At 41.4% G+C, this 24,680-nt stretch overlaps 3 protein-coding genes across 6 annotated transcripts in view; 2 read left to right on the top strand and 1 right to left on the bottom strand.

Moving 5' to 3' along the window:
* Positions 1 to 10,987, top strand: part of PPP3R1 (protein phosphatase 3 regulatory subunit B, alpha) — a 38,082-nt gene extending 27,095 nt beyond the window's left edge. For all 3 annotated transcript variants that reach the window (XM_083828244.1, XM_083828243.1, XM_083828245.1), the window contains 4 exons: positions 4,102 to 4,278; positions 6,306 to 6,365; positions 7,328 to 7,512; positions 8,823 to 10,987. In XM_083828244.1, the coding sequence (XP_083684370.1) occupies positions 4,102 to 4,278; positions 6,306 to 6,365; positions 7,328 to 7,512; positions 8,823 to 8,870 (470 nt within the window). In that variant the 3' untranslated portion in view covers positions 8,871 to 10,987. The remainder of the gene's footprint in view (positions 1 to 4,101; positions 4,279 to 6,305; positions 6,366 to 7,327; positions 7,513 to 8,822) is intronic.
* A 1,543-nt stretch (positions 10,988 to 12,530) lies between these two features.
* PNO1 (partner of NOB1 homolog) lies at positions 12,531 to 16,987 on the bottom strand (the record flags this gene model as incomplete). 2 transcript variants are annotated; one of them, XM_083828242.1, is made up of 7 exons in its annotated part: positions 12,531 to 12,808; positions 13,391 to 13,461; positions 13,961 to 14,078; positions 14,827 to 14,887; positions 15,485 to 15,568; positions 16,588 to 16,737; positions 16,826 to 16,987. In XM_083828242.1, the coding sequence occupies 7 exons, from the start codon at positions 16,985 to 16,987 to the stop codon at positions 12,741 to 12,743; spliced, it is 714 nt and encodes a 237-aa protein (XP_083684368.1). In that variant the 3' UTR covers positions 12,531 to 12,740. The 2 variants fall into 2 exon arrangements, 1 of the variants encoding a protein (XP_083684368.1); XR_014581277.1 differs by lacking the exons at positions 12,531 to 12,808; positions 13,391 to 13,461 and adding an exon at positions 13,490 to 13,748 and having other exon boundaries at positions 13,853 to 14,078.
* On the top strand, positions 16,986 to 24,288 carry DNAAF10 (dynein axonemal assembly factor 10; the record flags this gene model as incomplete). The annotated part of the gene is made up of 8 exons (XM_083828217.1): positions 16,986 to 17,306; positions 17,479 to 17,579; positions 18,686 to 18,816; positions 19,272 to 19,373; positions 20,690 to 20,805; positions 20,996 to 21,130; positions 22,526 to 22,623; positions 23,380 to 24,288. The coding sequence occupies 8 exons, from the start codon at positions 16,986 to 16,988 to the stop codon at positions 23,585 to 23,587; spliced, it is 1,212 nt and encodes a 403-aa protein (XP_083684343.1). The 3' UTR covers positions 23,588 to 24,288.
* Positions 24,289 to 24,680: the final 392 nt, after the last annotated feature.

Below are 24,680 nucleotides of genomic sequence, written 5' to 3' on the forward strand. Positions count from 1 at the left end.
TTCAAATTGGATTATGAAAAAACTTGAATAACTTTATTTTTTACAGGGCTGTGAGCAAAGCATTCTTAAAAGAATCACTAGGTATAATTTCTATCTAGTTAGTATCTTCTGTAAGGCCAGGCATGAGTGATAAGCTGATGGGATATTTTTCTGTGTAAAAGCTTAAGAAGCCTTACGTCAGCGGGTGAGTGGAGCACAAAAAAGGCTAACTTGAGTTTGAGGTTAGAGGAACGCTCACTGCAGCCAGAGCTCGAGGAAGCTCAGACCACTGTGATGAGTCACAGGCAAGCTCTGCCTCAAATGATGTAAACAAAGCTTGATACTCCTTATTCTGCTCAGTGATGTTATCACCCTGTTTACACTTCAGTGGACTTGGACCTCCTTGGATTTCCCAGTGTTTTCATCTCTATCCTGGTCTCCTTGAGCTTGAGTCTTGTAAAATTCTGCCTGCTACTGCCACCATCAGTCCTTCTGGCTCAAATACCTTCATCAGGATTATCCTATGCCTTGCATTCCAGTAGAGCTTCAGGATGTTTGTGTCAGCATTAGGTTGCCTGTAAGGAGACCTTAGAGAAGAAGGAAAGAAGTATTTTTGTTCAGCCTCTGATAACTTAATTCACTGCTCTGGCCTTCAGCGATAGCTATGTGAAATTCTAGGAGAGTCAACCTGCTGCTAAATACTAAGGAAAGAGTAGCCTTGTAAGAAGGGGGCACGTCCATCATAGGTGAGGACTGTTGTATGTGTGTATTTGTAGAGGAAGTCTGAACAAAAAATGCATAGGATAATACTGGAATTTGCTCTTACAATAAATGTTTGCTTTTATTCCTTAAAAGCTAGCCAAACAAAATCTCTACATGTTTCAGCTCAGCCAGAGAGAGTTATCACAGGTGCTGACTGAACTGAAGGAAAAAGGATAGGCAAAACCTCTTGAAATTTCAAAGAAGGCTTTAAAAATTAAAATAAAATCTGTTTTATTATTTTTTGATTTTTTGAAAGCCATTTTATAAAGACAAGTATTTACTGAAATATGATTTTAAGTGTATAAGCTCTTTAAGGTAGGTCTTTTGAAAATGTAGGTGATGCTTGCAGTGTGTTTAAAGAAAAAATCGTTCTGATGGGAAATGCTCAGTAAATTAAAATTATGAAACTGATCTGCAGGTGCTGATTTTATCTATATGTTCATGATGAACAGCAGCTTTTATACATGTGAACTGTTAAAGGAAATATGCCTGTTCCCATAACTGCTCTGATTACCGTGAAATTTTTTCTCCCAGTATGCTCATCCATGGTGTATCTGCTGCCAGAAACAAAGCTTTGGACAAAACCTACGCATGGCCAGCTTTGGCAGAGATTCAGTTTCGTTACTCCTGTTCTTTGACCTCCCTGTCCCTGCATGACCTGCTCTGCCCCTCCCAAGGGTAGAACCTCCTTGGCTCTGCAGTGCAGGCAAACCCTTGTTTCAATGTGTCAAAGTCAGGGGTGAGAAATTTCTAATACCCCTTTTCTCTGCTCAGCATCTGCATTCTGAACTGCAATTGAACTGTCAGGAGACTCTTGTGATTTCATGATTTGAGTGGTTGCTGCTTTGCCAGTGTTCAGCAAAACAGACAAAGCATTCTGGAGTGGTTTCCTTAGGTACCTTTCCAATGTATTCGCATCTTTGATTCTCGTCTTCACTGTCCTTAATCTTAAAATCCTTGACTGTGATCCTCAAATTTTAAAAAATAAATTTTAAGAAAAGTGCTTCATCTCCTCTTAAGTATTGTGATTGTGTAAGTTCAAGTCTCATGCATGACTGGTTAACAGCGGTTTGTACGCTTAGCAGGTGATGTTAGAGCACTGTTATAGCACTGGTTGTCAGGATTGTGTGCTGTAGATCAGTCTCTGAATGTCCTAGTAAAATGTAGCTTTTGAATTCATATTGGTAGGTCCTGCTAAAAGATAGAGACTAGCTTAAGATAAAATACCCTTGTAGTTTGCCTTCTTAGCACATCTTGTGGAAGTTCTTTGCTATCTGTTGAAGCAGGTAAGTGTGATGGCAGAACTGGTCCAGTACTTTAGTGTCATTTTTGTGTAATAATCGAGTGTAAAGCTGTGTTGGACTGACTTGTGTATGAGGTGATCAGCTCAACTTAGGGCAGGCTATTGGCAGAACTCTGGGTTTCATTTTTGGTCTTTGCTTATATACTGAAGAGGAAAAATACCATGGACTTCAGCTTCCAAAGGAGGAAATGGACTAGAGTCGTCATGAGACAGGACTCTACTGAATGCTGCTTTAGCATTCTGAGGCAGTGATGCTGTGGCTGCCGGTCTTCAGGCCTGGCTCAGACATCTCTTTGTTTGTGTTCTGGTTTAGTATTTTTTTTGTAGTTGTTTTTGAATACGTGTGGTTTTCTTAAATGTAACTTAATGGTTCAAAACTTGCAATTCATAGCTCATTGATTTGTTTGGCAGGGGAGGTAAGATCAGGTATATTACTGCTTCTTTAATTTTTCTCTGTTGTGATTTTGTGAAATTACAGAACTATAAAGTATTTCAGGTTGCTTAGGGAGCAATAGTTCAATTTCAGTCAGTGTTACCTTTTTTATTAAGATTGGAAGTGACACTTCACTGATCTGGTAAGAGAAGGACAGTATTACGTACACAATAGATAATACTTCGAATTTGCTTTTTAAATATTTTAAAGTGAAGTTAAATATTGTTACTAAATAATGCATATATCTTTATTGGTTGATTTGTAAACACTGATACCAAGGAACTTAATTGAAAGTTTGACTGCTTTGGTGTAGAGGAATCTTTTGGTCTCTGAATCTGCTACAATTTCTAAACATAAAGCTCTGCATGTTGGCAGTCCTTACATGTCAGGAAGTCTAAGTGATATTTGTTTTTATGTTGCACTTTTACAAAAGCCTAAGAGGGTATTAATGTGATGTGAAATGGATGAGGTGGTATGTCTGTGCCTCATAGAAGCTGCGAAACAATTTCTTCTGCTATCAGAGGAAATGCATTAAACAGAGCTAAGAAATTTTGAGGAGATTGTTAATGTTAGGAAAGAAACTTGTATGGCAAGTTGGAAACCTTCAGGTGCTGTAAGATATATTTGCTGTGGTTTGTTGTATGCTAGTCACTTTCTAGTACTTCCTACGAACCACAGTTCCTCCTTCATACCCAAACATGGTGAGTAATTTGTGAACTAACTTCGGTGAGTTAAATCAAGCTGCTGATAGGAAATTTCTAGGTTGTTATGGAGAAAAAATTTCAAGCTTTTCAGCACTGACAGGGAGAGACAAGTGGTGTGTTTTTTTTTTTTAAGGAGTGGTTATATGCTCACAGCTTTAGTCCTGGTGAAATCAGATGCGAAGTAGGGTACGAGGTATATGCTGTAACTAAGGGTTTGCTTTAAACTTGAAGGGAGGTGAAGCGGTACTGCTGCAGAACCTGAACCTGTTTTAACTCTGTGACAGAAAATAGGTGTACGAATATTATGGCTACATGCATGTCTATTTCCCATTTGAGATGGAGAGACAAATTATCTTAGATCTGTCAGGGTGATGAGTGAGTAGGTGAGTGGTAGCTGGGCAGCAGCCAGACTGCTAACCTGCTTCACTTGGCATGTGTGCCAGGAGGTCTTGTGTTTGGTGTGCTAATATATTTACTAATATAACTGTCTTCATAACTTACTATGTTAGTCTACTGTAAACTTAATGGTAGTTTCCTGTAAGGAAATTTGGTCTTTTTTTTATTATTTCTTTATACCTGGTATTTGTAAGAGCTCTCTGACTAAGAACTAGCTAAGCATCCGCAATCCTTTAAAATGTTGTGTCAGCATGTGATGTTCAGTGAGTCACAAGGCTAACTGTATTATGGCTGGTGCAGGGAGGAAAAAAGGTAAGTTTTAATTAAAATAAAATGAAAAGGCGTGTGTTTGTTTTCAGAGTTTGACATTATCTTTATAATCTTCCATGCAAGCGTTTGATGGCCCTAATACTGTAGGAGAAATGCTGATCAGAAAGCTAGGGAGAAACATGCATTGGGTTTAACTGGCAAAGGGTTTACTGTGAAGCTAAGAATACTAAGAATAGGTGTTTTTTTCCTTTCAGTTGATGCTGATGAGATTAAACGACTAGGAAAGAGATTTAAGAAGCTTGATTTGGACAACTCTGGTTCTTTGAGTGTGGAAGAGTTCATGTCTTTACCTGAATTGCAACAGAACCCGTTAGTACAGCGAGTAATAGATATATTTGACACAGATGGCAACGGAGAAGTGGACTTCAAAGGTAAGATACAGCGCTTTCTGAAAGGTGGTGGCATTTTATCAGAATAACTGGAGACTCGGAAATTAAATTTTACTTCAGTTGAGAACGGATGGGTGGAGAAAACTTTTTAATCAAAATAGATACTAATTCCTAATGAAATTGAGTGCCAGTAAAACTGTGCCAGCCAGAAAAATTCTCTGGTGTGTTAGGGCAACAGTTCGGCCTAAATTGATTAAAAGAGCAAAGTCTTTAGTAATATGCTTTCCTGGTCCTATTGATTTATGACTACTCATTAAGTATCTCTTACGTGCACTGATTCAGACTTTCAGTCATGGTGCTATCTGAAGTATAAAGACATTATGAAAGAAGGTGGGGTAGATTGCAAATGCTGTGTTTCTGCTTGAATTGTACTTACCCAAAACTTGCTACAAGATATCTTTTTTACACAAAACTTGCTACAAGATATCTTTTGAAGTATTTTGAAAATAGTTTTCCGAATTGTGAAAGTGATGTACATTTCTCTGTTGATACTTCCCTTACAGGAGTTTTTTTTAATGGTTTTGGGTAGACACTTAAGGCAAAAACCAAGAGCTTTGACTTAGATTTTTCCAAAGCTTTAGCTTTTAGCTAATTTATCTTAACCATTGCTGATTATGAGAATCAGCAGGTCAGAAAACTTAATTTCTACTTTGTTAAAACAATCTTACTCTTGGAAGTGATGGTGTCCAACATGTGTTGAAGCTATTACAGATCTCTTATAGATCATGACTAGAAAAAGTTGTTCAGGTATTTTTTGCTTTTTATTTTAAATTGAAAGTTAATAAATCTCATTTATACTGACAGACTGACCTTTCAAATTATTATCCATGTTAACAAACACAGAAAAAACTAATGACAAAGATTTTGACTTTACAAACCCCCTCAAACTTCTGTAGGGAGACTTACAGCGTAACCAGAATGTTGATTTTTGTGACTTTTTCCTTTGTATCTGTTTCCAAAACTGTGTTGTTTTACAGTTAAAAATCCCCATGTGAAAAACAGGCAGTGAGGAAAGATGATGCTATATTGTGTGTGACATTGAGCTGTGATTAGCAAAATTACCAAGAGCTGTTTCTCTTGGGTGGGAACAGGAAGTTGTCAAAATCACTTCGGTGTAGTAAAATCATGCTGTTGCAATCGGCGGTAATGAATTCTGCTGTTGTCATCTGGCCAAGTTTGACTCACTTGACTTCTGTCTCATGGAAGCTCAAAAAAAAATAAATTACTAGTGTGAGGAAACTTGTTTTGTTAAAAAACCTGAGTTTTTCGTAATCTTTCAGAAACATAATGGTTCAAGAAAGAAAAAATTACTAGCCAAGTATTTGAGTTGTTCACTTAATTTCACAAAACCTGCTGAAGCTGCGGTAGGCCTTTCAATCTAATGCTATATTGCCATACCTCTGTTTTTTCTGTACCACAGTTGCAGTTTTACACAGTTGTCACTTTCACCATTCAAAGCTCTAGGTAGTCTAGTTATGGGAACTCATCCAGATGCATCACATCTCAAAGTTTTATTTTTTTTGGCAACTCAAAAGTTTGTTCTTGGGATAATGAATTCATAGGTAAATAATGTAAACTTTCTTTTTTACCTTGTTTTTATCTAAAATTGTTTTGCATGTGTTATAGAGAAGTTTTCAGTTTCATGTAATGCTTGCCTTAAGTGAAGAAACCACTGTTGAAAAGAGCTCTGCAACTGGAATCCTCACAGGAGAGTAGTTTTAGTAGAGATGTAGATGGGCTTTTATGAGACTGTCATGAAAACATAGTTCAGAATTACTTAATACTGACGTGGAAAAATCTGTTCAGTGAGTGCAGTATTGGGTTTGAAGTACTTCCCGCTAATCAACAGTGTCCAAGTATGTGAGTTTAAGTGTTGCAGGGTGTAAGCAATGTATTAAAGATTTTATAGTAATTTAGAGTCTTAAAATCTCTCCATTTCTGAACTGTTTCCTTTGGTTTATTAAAAACATACTATTTTTGTAAATGTTTTTCTGTGCTGTGTCCTTTAGAATTTATAGAAGGAGTCTCCCAGTTCAGTGTCAAAGGAGATAAGGAACAGAAGTTGAGGTGTAAGTATTTTGATTTTTCCTTAACAAAACTGAGCCCTCAAAAATGTACTTTCGTTAGTTAACATTGATAAAACAGTAAGTCCAGATACTTCTTGAAAGTGGGAAATTATGAAGGTAGTTTGGAAGCTTTTGTTCACACTTTAATTTGTGTGAGGATTTTGCCAGTGTTCTTTTCTTCATGGAAGGTTTCAGGAGGGTACCTTTTGAGTATCCTCAATTGTTTCCCATTTCAGGGGTGGGGGAAGTGCAAATAATATTTAAGTATACTTCAGAAAACTGTTAGCAGTGTGCTTTGCTTTATGGGAGCATAAAAATAAGATGGCTTTTTGGATGCTTCAGTAGAACAGCACTAATTTCTTCTTGTTTGAGGACTGCATCTCAGGAACACGTCCTAAGACTTTGGTGTGGGGAGGGGAGAGGCTCAGTCGTGGATGTAGCTTTCAGTAGCGTAAGAGACAATAGAGGTTTAGGAAAGAAATCTGCTATATTTAAATGTTTAAAAATAAATTCAGTCCTATGTCAAACTGCAGCAAAGTAACAGGGTGGGATTTTGATTCATTCCTTCCCTAGAAGGTTGTAAATTTTTTGTCTTCCTTGCAAATGAACTGCTACCTGGGTACTTTAATTCTGATAGTGAAGATTTTCCAATTTAGTGTTTATAGGATTCTTCTACTGTTGGGGCTTAAAAACAGTATTAGCTGACACTTCCAAAGTATATTTTCTTCCAAGTCCTGTAGTAATACTGTTCATTTTATTGTTTCTGATGTTTCATGTTTTTTTAGAATGAAACTGAAAAGCTGTTAGAAGTACATCCCACTTAAATTGCAGTATGTTCTTCTGTTTGTGATGACACAATCCTGCACAGCCTTGTTGCAAAGCACACAAATTCTTATTGCTCTTTTCTGACCCCATTTGTTGCTGAAAGTTGTTTTTTAAATTTTTTTAACGTTTTACTTCTGCAGTTGCTTTTCGCATTTATGATATGGACAAAGATGGGTATATCTCAAATGGAGAGCTCTTCCAGGTGCTGAAGATGATGGTTGGGAACAATCTCAAAGACACTCAGTTACAGCAAATTGTAGATAAAACCATAATTAATGCAGATAAGGATGGTGATGGAAGAATATCTTTTGAAGAATTCTGTGCTGTAAGTAACCTCTAAGGAAAACTTTTTATTTAAAATAAAAGGAGGGTAAACAGTATAAAGGGTAAGGTTGTAAAAGCAGAACGTTTCTTCTGATCTGGCCAAAGATCCTCACAACACAGCTTTATTATAGATGGCGTTGTCTTCTGGCTTTCAGTAGAGTGCAGCGTGTCTTCTGATGTGTGAGTAAGTCATGAATTGGTTCATTGGGGGGATGCAATTTTCCCATTGAATCTAGTGCCTCTGAAGGGGAGGAGGGTTTCATTCAGAGAATAGCAACTTTTGCAAAATACTTTCTATGCTATTTTATGGCATACTAAATGCAAGACCAGTCCTAAATAATCTTAAATATAGAGACAAAGCTAGCTAGCTTGAAGACATGTGTTGGATTCCAGGTCTTATGCTGGTAGAAAATAGCAAATTTAAAGATGATTTGCAAGTGACTGGCTTGTCGTAGGAGCCTGGTTTTCTTTGTTTTCAACAGTTTGATTAAAAAAGAAACAGCACTTCCAGTTGTTCTGTTTCTAGCTGTTTAGTAGAATAGACTGGAAAAATCAAAGAACAGTGGGCAGGCATGTAAGTCTGAGTGAAGACAAATGCTTCAAATTATGTGTAAACTGTAAAAGGAGTACTTCACAGCGGATCTCTGTTTTACAAAGCCTCTTTCTCAGAGGTGGTAGCTGGAGGGGAGAGGTGTGTACCGCAGAGGTTAACTTCAGGTTAATCTCCTGTCACTAAACTAGGTGTCTGCTCCAAATCACTCTTGAGAAAGGTTTATCTTTGCACAGAGCGGAGAGAGAGCCTGGGGAGATTATCAGGTCTGCAGCACACAGGGATTTTACAGAGGCCAGGGTAGTGGGATTTGTCAGTTACAGGGAGAGTAACCCCTTGAGTGCTGCTCTTGAAAAAGGACAAGCAGATGAAAGGCATCTCTTAAAAACTGGGGGTGTTGCTTTGCTGTTGCTCCTTGCTTCTCTTTGTAAAGCTGCACGGTTTTATAGGATGTTTTAGAAATAAGTTAGCGTTTCAGTTAACATGCAGCAGCATAATACAAGGTCAGAATAGGAGATGAGGGGGAAGAAAGCCGAGATGGTGTAACTTACATGATTGTATAACCTGTATAATATAATTACCTTGGGTAATACCTAATTAATTTGCGTATCATGCAATGCTTGTGAAATGTAAATTAGATCGAAGAGGACAGGAGTATTGTGATTATAATAGAGATAAATGCATCTTTTTGAATGAAGTGTGCTTGTTGTCTTGCCAATTTTCAATTCTTATCTACTTACGAGTGCTTGTTTTTCTCCCAGGTTGTAGGCGGCCTAGATATCCACAAAAAGATGGTGGTAGATGTGTGACTCTGTAGGGCACCACCCAACACTTTTGCTTTCTTCTCCATCTCTGAAGATCTGCTCAAGACGTCCAGCAATGCTCTCTGTGTATTTAAATGGAAGTATTTTTCTCTGTGAAGCCACATTTTCCAACATGAGCCTCATGAAGCCAACTAAGTGTTATTGAACTTTTATTCTCTCAATAACTCGGTGTAGCACTTTAAAGTCTGAAGGACAGCAAAGATGGAAAGAGCATATCAGTGTGGTGGAGAAAGGGAAGGGGTTGGCTTTTTAATTTATTTTTCTTCATCTTTTATAACAAGGAAATATCTATCTATATATATATATGTGTGTGTGTATTTATATATAGATATATATGTAGCTTTCTATATGTAGTAGCTAGGTGGGCTTTAATTTAATATACTTGATTCAGAAACAAAACTAGAGTACAAAGTGCCAAGCAGAATATTAACAGTTCAATATATGGATATACATCCTTACTTTTATTTCACACAGTTTTATATATATAGTAGAAGAATGTAAAATTTTAACTGGGTGTTAGGTCAACTCTTTTCCTTTTCCTGTGACTGTTCAGATGTTTCTATATATTGACTGGCTGACAAAGCATTGCTTCTTATTAATTTACCTTAATGACATTTTTTGTAACACAGGAGACTAAGTTTATTTATACCTGTTAATATATTACCAGGGACTGTGTCTCTTTGCTAAATAACTTAGTACAATTCTACTTAATATGAGAATATAGTTTAATGCTACTGCCAAGAACTAGCCCTCATGTGCGTATAGTAACTGCAGAACGCTTCGGTGGCCACTAGATTTTGTCACCTAGGGATCGGGAACAGTTAGAGCTGTCCCACAGTTAGTGCACATCTGCTGTTTTGGATTCATTTTAGATACGGCTGCTCAAGGTGTTAGACACATTCATGATTTTCTTTTGTGCTTAGCTTAATGAAATTAGGACCTACGTAAGTGTGCAGGATTCCCATCTACTTATTTTATACAGTTCTTAGACTATAAAGTGTTCTTGCCATTTAAATTCTGTTGTTTCAACAGTGATAGTTTCCCCTCTGCATTTAAAGAATACTACAGGTAGCATAAATAACTGGTAATGTTTTATATATAATATATATATATGTATATAGGATTCATACAGGGGGAAAATCTTGTTAACCTATGCCATAGAGGAGGAAAACTTCACACTATCTAAATTTATACCTCTTGCGGTTCTCCAGTCCTTTGCCTGGAGAATTTTTTTCTTTTCTAGATTTGTCCATATCATAATTTGTAATGGATGGTAACTTGATATATTTGTGTGATATAAAAGTAGCGAGCCATGTTTTACAACTTTATATCATCCCTTCCCTTTTCTGCAATGGTACTATTGGCTGGAAGACAAACATTTGCTAGATTTTTTAGGACAGTACATCTTTCCTGTATAGTAGTTTTTCTATTAAAAACAATTGTTTTATAATCAGCAGTGGAAAGCGCAGGTTGTCTGAACCTACTTCTATTGAGCACCTGTCTGCCATAGCTGTTCCTTCAACTGAGTGCTGCACATCATGGGCTCTGTCTGTGAGAGAGAAATCCAGGTGCTTGGTGTCCTTGCATGACATGAAGTTTTGCATGTAGATCGATTTGAAATGTTCCTCTTGTTTACATAATTTGCATAATTTAAGATAATGTTGCCAAACTTTGGTAAATGTTAATGTTCAAAACAAAAATCTCCACTACATGTAACTTTCTTCCTCTGGATCAGTACGTGGCTTGTAATCCCAGCCAGTGGTTGTATCTGTTCCAGTGTCAACTGCCATGTGCTCTGCTTCAAGGGGGAACTAGTCTTTTGTGAATTTTTTGTACATAAGTATTTGTTACAAACATTTTAGCAAATGCTTTTGATTTTCTCTTACTTGCTTGTGCATATCTTGGCTGGCGTTATAGAAATTTAGTGCTACCGTTATTTCCTTAGGGGGATTGGAAGGGGAGGGATGAGGTTTTTTAGTTTGTGTGGGGAAAAATGATTTACGTTGAATGTTTAGTTTTTCCTCTGCATGCTACATCATATGTTGTGGGAACTATAAGAACCTTCATACTATATGAATATAAAATAAAATATTTGAACCTTGGCTGGGGTGCTTCAGTACTTACCTAGATGCTTCTTGTTAAAGTTAGGGCAGCTCTGCACCCTGCTCTAAAAAGAAAAGTTGTTCATAGTTTTTTGTTCCTTGTTAAAGACTTACTGTCAGTGGCACAGGGTGCAGACAGTCCCCTGAACACTCCCAGGCTTTTCGTGTTTCGAGCCCAATCTTTAATGTTTTTCTTAAGGGCACACCTGAAACTTTGTTAAATGCCCAAATGAGATAAAATATCTTATTTAAATCTTACTAAATTGGGAATGATTGTTTTTTAAGCCGTTTAACACCAAAACAACAACAACAAAAAAACCTAACCTAAATAGGTAGAAACCAAAAGGCAGCTTCTTTCTCAGGGAAAGGTCTGAGACCCCTGCTGGCGAAACCAACCCTCCCTGTAGGCAGGTATTTCCTTTTACAGAAGCAGCCTGGGAGTCCTTTGCTCTTGCTCTTTGCATTGCCTCCATTGCTTCATGTGTCCTAAAAGGCAGCCTTCAAAAAGTCTCAAAGTTACCTGGGCCTTCTGCATGCTGCCCCGTTGCCTTCCACAGCTTTTGGTCGGCCAGGATCAGTATGTACCTGCTTCAGGAGGAAGGCTTATCACTTCTGTGTGTCCTTGACTCACTCTCCCCTCTTACCTTTCAAGTTGAGATAAATGACATAAGCAACAGCTGAACAAACCACGTTGGTAGTGCACTGTTTTACCTTGAGCTGTTTGAAGTGGAAGCTCTTTCTTCTCTATAGCTTGGACTTCAGAGGTAACTGATTTAGGTAACTCAGCAAGTCTTAAATCTCAGGAGCTGAAGGCTTGAATGATTTCAGCTGTAAAGATATTGCTGGGCTATAAAGTGCTGCACTGTTCATGTGGACAAAGAAATGCTTGCTCGTTAATGTTTTTGATAATCTCATTTCACTTTCTGTTTTGATTCACAGACCTAAGCTGAGTGTTATTTTGCAAGATCTGTAACAAGTTTGGCTGGTGGAAGGCAGGAGAAAAGGGCCCTTGTGTAATAAATCGACTCAGTATGGTTACTGCAGCTCCCTGTTCTGTTGCACGCAGCATTTTAAGAGGCAGGATGTCCAGCACTGACAGCTGGTGGTGCTCCAGTCCTGGGCACTGCCCAGCATCCGTACCGGGAGGTTCTCAGCCTCACTAGGCTGCCCTCACTCATCATTTGTGAGAACAGAACAAGAATCCTGGTAGGTGCAGATTCTAGAATCAAGTGCAAATAAGCTCTTTACCTCTTAGTCTTTATACAGTTTCTTTCTGTGACAGTGTTGCAGCAGTAGCAGTCTTCCAGCAGCCTGTTGCTAAACTTTGTTATTAGCTGACCTTTCCTAAGGAAGATGCTGATCCATGACGTGTGGTTGTGAATGCTCAACTATGCTGATTAGTTCTGGCTCAAAACTCAAAGGCTTTCTGATGTACTGTGAACAGTTTCTTAATACGTGGATAAAGAGAGTCAGCTGTGGTTTGGTTTGAGGATAAAGTAAAGTCAGGCACTCACACTTCAGTATACCACTTTAGATACACAACTGTTTTAGAACAGCGTTTAATGGCTATTCAACACCAAGACTGTTCATATCAGATGGTGTGCCTGAAGAAAGTCAGACTGCACAAACAGTCCCATTTCTCTTCTGGGCTTCCAAGGCTGAGCACTTCTGCAGCCCCCATGAATGCGCAGCTTGTGCATATGGTGAGCACACTTCCCAGCCCCAGTCCTTGGTAAAGCAGCTGCACTGCGCCTCAGAACCTTTCAGCTGCTCTGCTGGCCACAGCTCTGATATTGCCATAAACTTTTGATGGAGGACTTCCTGCAGAAGAAAGCACAAACTGAGTCAGCAAACATGGTAACACGTTACAGAAACAGCTCCCCTGTCAGCATGCTTTAAGTCTGTGTTAGTGGGGAGAACCTGCCCAGGGGGTAAGATGGATGCTCATGGTTAGCTACTTTGTTGGTTACTGCAAGCTCTGCGTCAGTCCTGCTGGCAGCAGTTCTGCAGAGCAGCACCAAGCACTTTACTGCACTTTATGGCTGTTAAATGCTCCTTGACAGTGCGTTCAAAACAGCACTGCTCCCTGACACTGAACCCTTCAGGGAATGCACCAGCAGTAGCAAAAAGCTAAAAATTTTCCTTCTGCACCGTGCAGAGGGCTTTGGAGCCAGAAACCAAGCCCTGGGCCAAAGGAAGGGGAAGAAAACTGAGAATGAGCAGAGTTCCCCTCCCAGTATTTTCCCCTGACCCTTCTCAAGTGCAGCAGACAACTCTCAGCAAGCTCCACCCCCCAAAAGCAGGTGTGGACACACCAGGGCATAACTGGAGCCCCCCAGAAAGCAGTCTGAAACTGCAGAAGCTGTTTTCCTGTAATGGAGAAGGTTAAGTAACAGGACTTACCTAAAATTAGATTGCAAATTGCTGTTCGTGCCATTTTGATGTTCTGAAAAGATCCTAAAATATGAATTTTCCTGTAAAAAAAAATTAGAGCAATGTTAATGGGGTAAAAGATTCTCCATGATTGCATAGTTAATAGCACATAGCTCAAGCAGGAGTTCAGAAGTCAGCACAGAATTCTGGATACTTACTTTTTCCACAGCCGTAATTAAACTACACCATAGAACCTGTCCTCCTCTAAATCTTCTTAGAAATAGATTTTTACAATTTGCAAGCTTAACGCTATAGCAGCTTTAGGAGAAAAAAGTGTTGCAGGGTTGGTGGGTTCAACTTTGATTACTCAGAGGAAGAAGTTCTTCAACTGTGGAAGCAATACTAGATGAGCTGGTGTCATTGTTCCCATAACAAAAGGTCAAATACTCAATTAGCATTCATTAAAAATGCTACTTAAATCATTTGTCTTACTGATTGTCTACCAAAGTTTACAGTAACTTGAACCATGGTGGTTCCTAGAAGACAAGATAGATTAGTTAAGGGAATATACTGTCTAGAAGGAAGGAAGTCAATACTTACGAGTCAGCAAGAACTATTCGTGTCCTTGTTACATTTTCTATCGTGAATTTTGTTTTTCCACCTTTCCCTGCTATTCTCCCTATTGCTCTCGACAGATGATCTCCTTTCAAAGGTTTGACTAAAATGAGAACAAAACGGTAAAACAGCAGTAGTACATATCCCTCTGTAATGCTTCCCTTGTTCAAGTGACTGAAATAACTCACTTTAAGTAATACTAAGACAATTTTACTATTGGTGAAATATTACCTATGTTCACCTGTGTGACTAGAAGGGAAAAATCCAGTGATATGTGACCGTGAGGCCTGTCAGAGAAATCGGCAATGGAAGGCATTCCCTGTGTTACAGGGCGATTAACGTTGAAGAAAGAAACCAAGCAAGAGCACACGATTAACGTGAGTAGAAGTGACGCAGATCAAGTTTAGATGCTGTTCTCCTTGGAGCCAGCTCCATGGAGTCCCAGTAATATGCAAAACAAACGCTTTGATGCCTACTTCCTACCTCTCTGTCATAATACTTGGAGGAACAGAGCCCATTCCAGTTTAAAAAAATAAATGTATATATTCCCCAAAGCACTCCATGTGACCTTTATGTTAAAAAAAAATAATTCCTGTAATGAGTCACATCAGTGGACAATTTGACGAAGTGCTATACTTCTAAGGATGAAGAGTTGGAGCATTTTCTTAGGAAATCATTTAAAAAAATGACAATTCTTTCAAGCCTCCTGTACCTAGACAATAATTTCATGTACTGACATGAAGATTTTCCTGATCTGCAAGGATAAATGACACAAATGGAGCAGGGAAAGAGACAGCAAGAACTCGCAGATGGTACACACAACTACGGGAACATCAGCAGAAGCCACTTACCATCTGTAACTTCAAATGACTCTAGAAAAAGATCATCTAATCTGATGAGAGCAAGAGCATCCTAGAATATTAAGAGATTTGTTATCAGCACGAGTGTTACAGCACCACAACACAGGGCAAGCTTATGTTTTCTTTCTCAACAGATCACGTGAACAATATTTCTCCATTTGATGTCTCAAACAACAGTTGGCTAAAGCTAGATCAGCTTCTTTTCAATAGAAATAAAAAATTCTGTGTAGAGAACCCTGCAAGTACTTAGACCCTACCACATTTACCCAGACCCACCTTTACCACCAGCATCGGTACAAGCCTGTGACAACAACCTGACTGTTCTGTACTACAAAAGGTTTTTGTTTTCTCGAAGTAAAGTTTGAGTTTTGAACATTAATGACTACTGGCTTGGACTAAAGCAAAATGAACGCTCATATACTACTAGGTATTTCCTCCATTTCACAATTTTACTTGTGTGCTGTTTGAAGACTACCTTTTTATTCTGAATTAGCTTCAGAAATTAGCCTTCCACTTCAGTCATAATTTCAAACAAACTTGTTTATAGGAAACCACCCTGAAGATTTTCATTTCTTAATACAATTTCTGGAGAAGCCAAAGATTTCAAGCAAGTTCATCCAACCTCCCAATCCAGCTGCTAGGGACTCACCTCTACTTGGAAGCCAAGTATAAATGCTTTCACAAAATCGGCTGCTTTCGTTAGAGCACTGAGATCCTTTGTCTCCTGACAAGTCTGCAAGACACAAAGTTAAGTTTGCAAAGTAAGAACATGCAAGCAGAATTGGGACTTCAAAATTCTTAAGATAAGAAAGCTAACCATAAAAAAGACACACTGAGGTAATGCCCCTTCTATGTTGTCTGCAAAAAACAAACAAACAAACAAAAAAAACCAACAAAACCCAGACCACAGAACAGCAGAGAGAAGAGATGGACAATGGTGGGAGACAACTTGAGGCGAAGTTATTTTAAGGACAGTAGCCTTGAGATGTTTTAGCAGATTACAAAACATGGACAGGTTCAATAAAACATATGGGATAATAAAAAGATTAACAAGATATTTGAAACATGAACAAACCAACCTGGCAAAGCATCAAATTTTTTGTTTTGCTTTGTTTTTTAAGTTTTAGACTTTTTTTCACCCTAGCAGAGGCAGCAGCATCTGCTGTCAGGTGGCATTCTTTCACTTCTTGTCCTAAAACTTGGCCAACGTCTTCCTCTGCCAGGGGAAAAAATTGTGTATGCATCTACATTTACAGATTCCAGCAGGGAAAAGTGAGAAAAGTGTAGTCACAAACTGGAAAAAGCAAGGCAGGATAACTCACAAAAAAACACTATTAACCTACATTGCTGTATCTTCTGTAAGAAGCCAAAGATACTGAAAGTTTTGGTGGCCCCCTCAAAAGTCACCTGACTCCTTAGCGCCACATGTGCACTTAGCGTAATGTCTGGGAAACATACACATTGCAAATCATGTTCAGTGCAAGACTGTGACTCTTCCTTAATGTTCAAGTATATGTTCTATAAAAGTCCCCCCCAAAAAACCGCCAGCTTACACAGGCCACCTCTAGAAGAGCCTTAAGGCTTTTAAATTTTACTTGTACAAACTACTTGCTTCTAAACGAGTTTACTTTGAGCCCCGGTGCGGGTTTTCCAGCCAGGCGAAGCCGCTGAGCACCCGGAACACGCCGGGATGTCGGCGCCCACCGCCGGGCTCCGCACGGGAGCACCCCAGGACCCCCCGCACCCCCTCACCTTGATCTCCACGTTCCTCGTCTTCAGGTTAAACCGGATCTGCAGCTGCAGGTGCTCCACGACGGGCGTGAAAATCTTCATCCAGTTCTCCTTCAGCGGCGTGTACCTGTTGGCCGGCACGGCCACCTTCCGCACCTCCCCGCCGCCGACCTGTCGCGACAGAGCCGTCAGGACGCCGCGCCGGGCGCCTCAAGCCGCCCCGGGGCCGGGGCCGAGCCCGCCCCGCGTCCCCGCTCACCCCCAGGGCCTCGGCGGGCAGGGCCGGGAAGGCGGGCCTCTTGCGGGGCCGCGGCTCCGCCATCTCCTCGTCCTCCCCCTTCTTCTCCGCCTCCCGCCGCCGCCGCCGCCGCCCGGTGGCTGAGGTGAAGCCGTCCCCTCCCGCCGCCGCCTCGGTCTCCATGGCGACCGCCGTTAGCCGCGCTCAGCGCCCCGACCGCCGCAGCGCCCGCCCGCCCGCACGCGGCCGGAAAGGGGCCGCGAGGGGGCCGCTTCCGCCGCGCCCGGCCCGCCCCTTCCCGCCGGGCGCTATGGCGGCGGCGGCGGGGCCGGAGCGGCCGCAGGTGGTGGCGCACGTGCAGCAGGCGCTGAGCTACACGCTGTTCGACTGCAAGTGGGTGCCGCGCAGCGCGCGCCTCCTCTGCCTGGGCAGCGCCGCGCGCGGCACCGGCGTCGTGCAGCTGTACGAGCTGCGCGCCGGGCGCCTGGAGCTGCTGCGCGAGGTGAGCGGCGGGAAGGCGGCGGGGGGGCGGCGGCGGCCGCGCCTCGGCGCTGAGGGGGCGGCGGGGGGGCGGCGGCGTCCCGGCGCCCGTTTCCCCCCTCCGGCCGCGCTCCGTGCCGGGCCGGCGGCCCCGAGGGGAGCCCGCTGAGCGCAGCGTGTCCTTTCCTCGCAAGATCGAGAAGGCCAAGCCCATAAAATGCGGGACCTTCGGCGCCGCCTCGCTGCAGCAGAGATACCTGGCGACCGGGGACTTCGGGGGGAGCCTCAACGTGTGGTAAGCGAGCCTCGTCCGAGCCGGCCGCACGGCGACCTGCCTGTTTTCCCCAAAAAACACGGGTTCTGCGCAGCGGTTCGGCCGGTGCTGCCCCTCCTGCGTTCACAAGCACCTCATCGAGGCCCTTTTCCTGTAAAAGAGGCTGCTGCGTGGGTGCCCGGCCGTAAGAGGCTGCGTTCAGCCTTAGCATTATGCCCGTGCTGCGTGCATTTTATGGTCCTGATCGGTTTTCCTGGTCCCTCAGTGGTTTGTATAATAAATTTTTGTAGATAAAGTCAATCATCAATTAAGCAATAGGGTCCAAAAAGCACTTTAAAAAAATTACTATTGTATTTAATTTGCTAAAGAGCTAGCTATTGGTTCTGTTTTGATGGAATGCTGAGAATGGCGTGGATTTAGGCAGGACATCAGGAAGAGGTTCTTCACCGAGAGGGTGGTCGCACACTGGAACAGGCTCCCCAGGGACGTAGTCACCGCACCGAGCCTGTCTGAATTTAAGAAGCGATGGGACTGTGCACTGAGTCCCATGGTCTGAACTTTTGGGCAGACCTGCGTGGTGCCAGGAGTTGGACTTGATGATCCTTAGGGGTCCCTTCCAACTCGGGATATTCTATGATTAGTCCCTCCTTGAAAGGAGATTAAAAATACAACGTCATGAGGGATTCTCCAAGGATGAGAATCAGTGGGAAAGAGCGGCGAAACCCAGAGGTGGATGCAAACGTCCTCTGAAGGCCAGCTGTCAGAGCTAGGTGGGGATAGATGAGAGGTCGCCTTAAATGCTTACTGGAAGTAAAGCTAATGGGAGCATTTTGAACTGTAGCGTGATTTGCTTTGAGCCCAGCATAAAAACCCATTCCCGAGGGTTGCTGTGGTGAATCCGCAACTGTTTTTTACAAATGGAGAAATCCAGACCTGACCAAAAGCTTTCAGACCTGTCTAAAGAAGCAGCCAAAGGAATCAAAAAAGCGTTCATAACGTTGACACCCGTTTTTCGTTCCCAGAATTGAGCTCACATACTTTTGTGCTCATGTTTCCTCTCAATTTTTATACAGATCCTGACTGTTAAGGTAAATGCCATATTGTCTGTTCTTTTCTTTCTTGCCTAGGAATTTAGAAGCTCCTGAAATACCAGTGTACTCTGTGAAAGGTCATAAGGAAATCATAAACAGTATAGATGGTGTAGGTGGCTTAGGAATTGGGGAAGGTGCACCAGAAATTGTGACTGGCAGTCGAGATGGTGAGTTAGTGACCTCTACGAGTCTTTTCAATTATTCCAAGAAAGCAGCCTGCAAGCTGTGATGGCAGGGGACAGTCTGCCATCTGAACTAGTTACAAACCTGTTGCAACTGGTTCTTGTATGAAGTCTGTCTTTTGAATCTCGTTTGGGACAAGTGATCTCTAATTCTTTTAGAAGCTATAGAGAAGCAAAAGATACTCTTGTCGCTGAGCGTGGGACAGAAGGAATGCAAAGCAGAATAAACACAAAATACCAGCTAGAGAACATACATCCTTAGCATACTTCTCGTTTGTTTCTGTTTTGTTTCGCTTTGCTATCCACTAAACCAGTCTGGCTTTCTGGAATGTAAAAAGATGCTCCTGTGCTTTGAATGACCAGGCCGAAGAGCAAAGGCCTTTCCTGGGAAAATGAGTGCAGCGTGTCCTTAATACAAAATCCCCTCTCTTGCTTTACAGGGACTGTGAAGGTGTGGGACCCAAGGCAGAAAGACACTCCTGTGGCTAATATGGAGCCTGTTCAGGGAGAGAGCAAGAGAGACTGCTGGACAGTAGCATTTGGTAAGATACCAGATAATTACTGTTCCCCCCTCTAATGTGACCGTGCTTTGACAATTATCAAACTATTTCAAGGTGTTATGGAATAGTTATTTGTATGGACGAGTCAGTAGCAGGTTTTATTTTTCAACATTATCAAATTACCTGTTTTTAATATGTTTTTCCAAAGATGTATGTTTTTTGATATTTGGATTTGGCCTAATTTTCTCACAGTCTTTGGTCAGTCACTTCACAGGTAAGCTGTGCACACTTTATCCCTAGGTACTTTTACAGTCCTAGGTGTAGGAATTTAAAATTTTTTTGTCTAGGAATGTAAAAGCAGAGAAGCTACCTTGTCCTAATGCATTGTAACTGTTGCAGTGCTCGGAGAGCCGATCACTGGTGTAGCGTAATTCCAACTGTCAAGCATTAAGGCATTAATTTAAGAGAAAATCCTTGAAGCTAGGAGCTAATTAAAGACAGCAGAGATGCTTCGCCTGGGCTCAGCATTTTTCCTTTGAAGAGAACAAGCTGTTTGTGTAGTACACGGGCTGGTATTTCTGGATTAGCTCCATTTCTGCCTCCAGACTCAGGCAGTAAGTTTTACAAACTGCTAATAAGTACATGGGTTATAATAACAAAATTGATAGTAGGGAGATGACGTTTCTTGGCAAGAAAGTCCAGCTATAATGCTCCTTGCTATTGAGACCTTTGTCTTCTGCTTTGACTAATGGAGAGAAAAGCGGCCTCTTACTTTCTTCTGCTTGCTTTTGAGTTCCTGGTGGTTGAGCCAAGGCCAGGTCCATCCCAAGCTACGCACTGTCCACGCAGGCTAACTTCTCCCAGGCGCTGATGCGCCTCCTTGAGCCTGTCTGCTGGGAGTCAGGTTTTGGAGGCAGGCTTCTGTGGGTGTGCGTCTGAGGGCTACTGTAACACTCAGGGCCTCCCTGAATGCCCGTGTCTGCAGAAGAGTTTTGTCCCTGAAACACTTCACGCGTGAGGGGCCGTTTGGTGATCAGCTGGACTGCTCCGTGCTGTGGTGCCATTGTCCTGCCTGGGGAGTGTGGTTTACAGCAGCTGAAGCAGTCTGTGCAATTTAGGCAGTGCTTAGCAGGGGAGTAAGAATTTGTTCACGCTGTTTAAAGAAACAGACTGCCAGTTCTGAAGCTGTGCTTTCTGTACCTTTCAGGTTAGAAAACTGGCCTGCTTGTTCAATCTTACTGTTCCAATAGTAATATTTTTCTGGTGTAAATGTAGCTGAAATTGCAGACTTACGAGATCTGAAATTTATAGCCTGAGGAGGGTTTCTATATTCTAACCAATTCTGTCTCTGTGTCCAGGTAACGCTTACACTCAAGAGGAGCGTGTTGTTTGTGCTGGGTACGACAATGGGGACATTAAATTGTTTGACTTAAAAACCATGTCACTACGATGGGAGACCAACATTAAGAATGGGGTAAGGTACCATAAAAATAGGGTTTCGTTCCAGCTTCAGTGTATCCGTGTTTTTGGGTGATCTCGTTAAGTCCAAGTTGGTGGTGATGTTGTTGTAAAGATAACCAGAGATTTACAAATCACACAAAAAATATTATTTTTAGCAGTAGCTAACTTGAAGGCTGAATACATTTATTTTTATGCGTTTCCAGGTTTGCAGTGTGGAGTTTGACAGAAAAGATGTAAATATGAACAAGCTAGTGGCTACATCACTCGAGGGAAAATTTCACGTTTTCGATATGAGGACTCAGCACCCAACTAAAGGCTTTGCTTCTGTTTCAGAGAAGGTATGGGGAGACAGATAACTTCTTAAACAAGACAAACTTTTGCAATATATGCTCCTAAAGTTGTTGGAAGCACTGCAGGTTTAAAATTACTGTCTTTGGTAAGTAAGAGGTGCACAGGTTCCTGGGAACAAGCTGTGCAGTGGCGTGGCTGGTGTGGCCCAGGTGCAAGCAGCAAAAGGGCTCCTGTCCATCCTGCCAGTGCTCACCGAGGCGTCCTCTCTTATACCTGGATTTTGGGGGCTTCTCTTGTCTTCGGGTCCTGTTGCAGTTTCAAGTTTGTGCCCTCAGCTGCTGTGCCCCTAGTCTGGGAGTCTTGTGTAGTGGAGGAGTACATCAAAGTAGGATGAGCGTGCAGATTCAAATCTTAAATATATCCAAAAATAACGTGAGCCCACTGCAAATGCTGTTTTATCTTGCTGTCACAAGACCTCGTATGAGCCACAGAAATCATTATTTTTCTTCAGAACCAAACGTTTTCGGCTTGCTATACTGAGGGTGAGTGAAAGGAATATATAGGGGAGCCGTAGGGGCCTGGAGGCTCTTGAATGTGGAGAACTTAACCACAAAAAAAAAAAAATAAAATTAGTTTAAGTTCTCCAGGACTGCCTAAATTAGAAAAATCTGAATTTCAACTTAGTACCTTTAAATTCCTATTTTCCACATCACCAGGCAAAGCAGATCAGATGTTGGAAGTACTTTGATTAGATAACACAATTATTTGCTGAATTAGCGTTTGTAATAATCAAAATATAAAAGTGGAATTTCTTATCTTTCCTTAGCCGCATCTAAGTTTTTCTTTTTGGATGCTTGTAGGCAGATACGCATAAGGTTGGGCTACGAGTGTTGGGGGTTTTCTTCAGGTGATTTCTGTTGCTGTGTGATCTTCTGTGCCCCGGCTGAAATACAAATGTGAATTGTAGGTGTGTGTGTTGTGTGTTTGCACAGTGTTTGTAGTACGTTCGCTTGCAATAATGACTTTAAGAGATGTCAGACATTGAAACTCCCCTTGTGGTGACCATGTCTCTTAAGAGCCTGGGAATCAAGTAGTTCTAGAACGGTTCCAGAGGAACTGCCGCCACTTCACCTCTGTTTAGCTCTGCTCAGATGGCTCAAGAAGCTGAAGTATCCCTGGTGGCCTTGGTAGGGCCGCTGCCACCTTATCTCTGCGGAGGAATGGGGCGTGCTGGGGACCTGACTTGGCCTTTTTTGTGTGGGGACTGGCAGGAGGAGGGGAAGGGGCCTCAGAATGGACGTTCCAGTGTCCACCGTGAGAAGGATGGGGTCTTCTCGTACAAGCGACTCCTGTTTAAGAGTCTGTGTCCTTGTGAAGCTCATCTGTAAATGGCTTCTATACAATGCTGTTTTGTTTTTTTTTTTATTTATTTTTTTTATTAGGCCCACAAATCTACCATATGGCAGGTTCGGCACCTACCACAGAACAGAGATATATTTATGACGAGCGGAGGAGCTGGGAGCCTTCATCTCTGGAAATAGTAAGTGATCACTCTCCAGCCTACAACGGGGAATAAGAAACCAAAACAACGTTTTTTTGTTTTAAGAAGGAACCTTCCTGAAAATGATGAGCGGGGTCCTGCTTCCAAGCTCAGAATATCAAGTTAAAATTATTGCTTACAAGTACAGTAGAAATGGTGATTTTGGTGTCAGTACTCAATCTGGAATCCTGAACTGATTCCTAAAAGAATGAGATTGACAGCAGCACAGGTGAATTTTGCCCTTGTCAATTTTCGTAACATGTTCAAGATCTAATTATATCCTCAGTTAACATGGTAATAAATGGAAGAAAATAGATTTCTTAAAGTTTTTGTATGGTTGCAGTTGCATCTTTGAAAAATATTGAAAACCTGGACTTGTAATGATTCTTGTCCTAATGTCTTATTATAGCAAAATAATTTAATCGTCCCGAATGTGAAGTAGGCGCATTAGGTTTCAGAGGGGTAGCTCTGAGATGAAATTTACTTGCCCGTGGCAAAAGCCAAACTGTTAAAAAATAAAGGGCTATAGGAGAGACGTGCCAGGATTCAGAACTTCCTACCTCATTGTTTTGTCATGAAATATTTGCTAAGGATGTAGCATGGATATGGCTGGATATGATGGCTCATTATTTGGAAGATGTTTCTTTGCCTTATCTTGAGTACAGCCTCTTTTGTGTGGTCTTTTGCAAACAAAATGATAACAATGTGTTTGTGTCGGTAAATGTTAAGTGCGTGTTTTACTTTTCTTATTGCCAGCGAGTACCCTGCTCAGCGCTCAAAGAAGGATTCTGAAGGAGCAGAGATGGGGGTGGCAGGTTCTGTCAGCCTCTTGCAGAACGTGACCCTGTCAACGCAGCCGATCTCTAGCCTAGACTGGAGCCCTGACAAGAAGGGGCTGTGTGTTTGTGGTGCCTTTGACCAAACTGTGAGGGTACTGATAGTTACCAAGCTTAACAAAGTCTGACAGGAAAACTCGTATCTCTGATGAGAAAGCAATATAGTTTGCAGTCTGTAAATATGGGAGGGAGAGACCTCCTGTTTCTAATTTAATTTCTCCCTTATTAAAACTGGATTAAAGAAATAGAAACCAGATCTTTCTATTGAAAGTTCAGATACGTGCACTTAGAGTTGTTTGGCTGATTGTGCTGTGATGACTTGAAGCGGCCTGGGCACGCAACTTTCACCTTCTGGAAATGTGAATTTACGTTAAAACAAGATGTGCCTTTGTGTTAACGCAGCCTGTAACTTCAGCGATAACTTGAAATTGCTTGTGTTCATTTTAACCGCAGCGCAAATCTGTTGGTGCTTGTTAAATGGTCTGGCTCTTCTGCATATAGTATTGTCCATATGCACTCGTGCAGTGGGAACTACTGTGTGCTCCCCATAGGAACTCTTTGTGCTTGTTAATTAGAATATTTGTTAAAGTGACTTGGAGTTCTTTAATACATGATAGAAACTATAATGAATACTAAAATATTCAGGTTTAATTGAGTAGACTTCTTATTGAAGATCGTATTGCTATTAAACTATTGAGCAAAATGCACTGTTTTACCATTTTAGTTTGGTTTTGTAACAAGTTTTTATGTTCTGTTGATTTTATATCTGTTTTTAACTTTGTATTCTACAAATAAAATTATATGGAGTGTTGTCTTGATATAAACAAAATACGTTATTCAAACATTCGGAGATGTAGGGAAGGAACAGACTTCTGTAGGTTTACAAGAACAGCCTGTAATGCTTAGAAGTTCATCATTTTGCAGCAAAAGTTACTAAAACTTAACCTCCCTCTTGAAAGAAAATTTATAAGCTTGCCAAATCACTACCTTTTTTTTTTTTTTATAACATTCAGTATTTCTTCAAAACCTGCTGTGACACAGTAGCTTTGTGCTGTAGTTGCACCTGAACTCTGTAATTCCTCTTATCCACGGTGTGTTTCTGATTTTAACTGTGTATGTTGCTGCCAGCCGTTTTAACAGGCACACCCACTTAGCCTCTATCTGTGTGTGTGTGGTGGGGGGCTTCCTGATTTCAGCAAGCGTTAGTCATTTCACTGGTCG

Source organism: Anser anser, assembly GCF_964211835.1.
Source record: "Anser anser genome assembly, chromosome: 3".
Taxonomy (NCBI): domain Eukaryota; kingdom Metazoa; phylum Chordata; class Aves; order Anseriformes; family Anatidae; genus Anser; species Anser anser.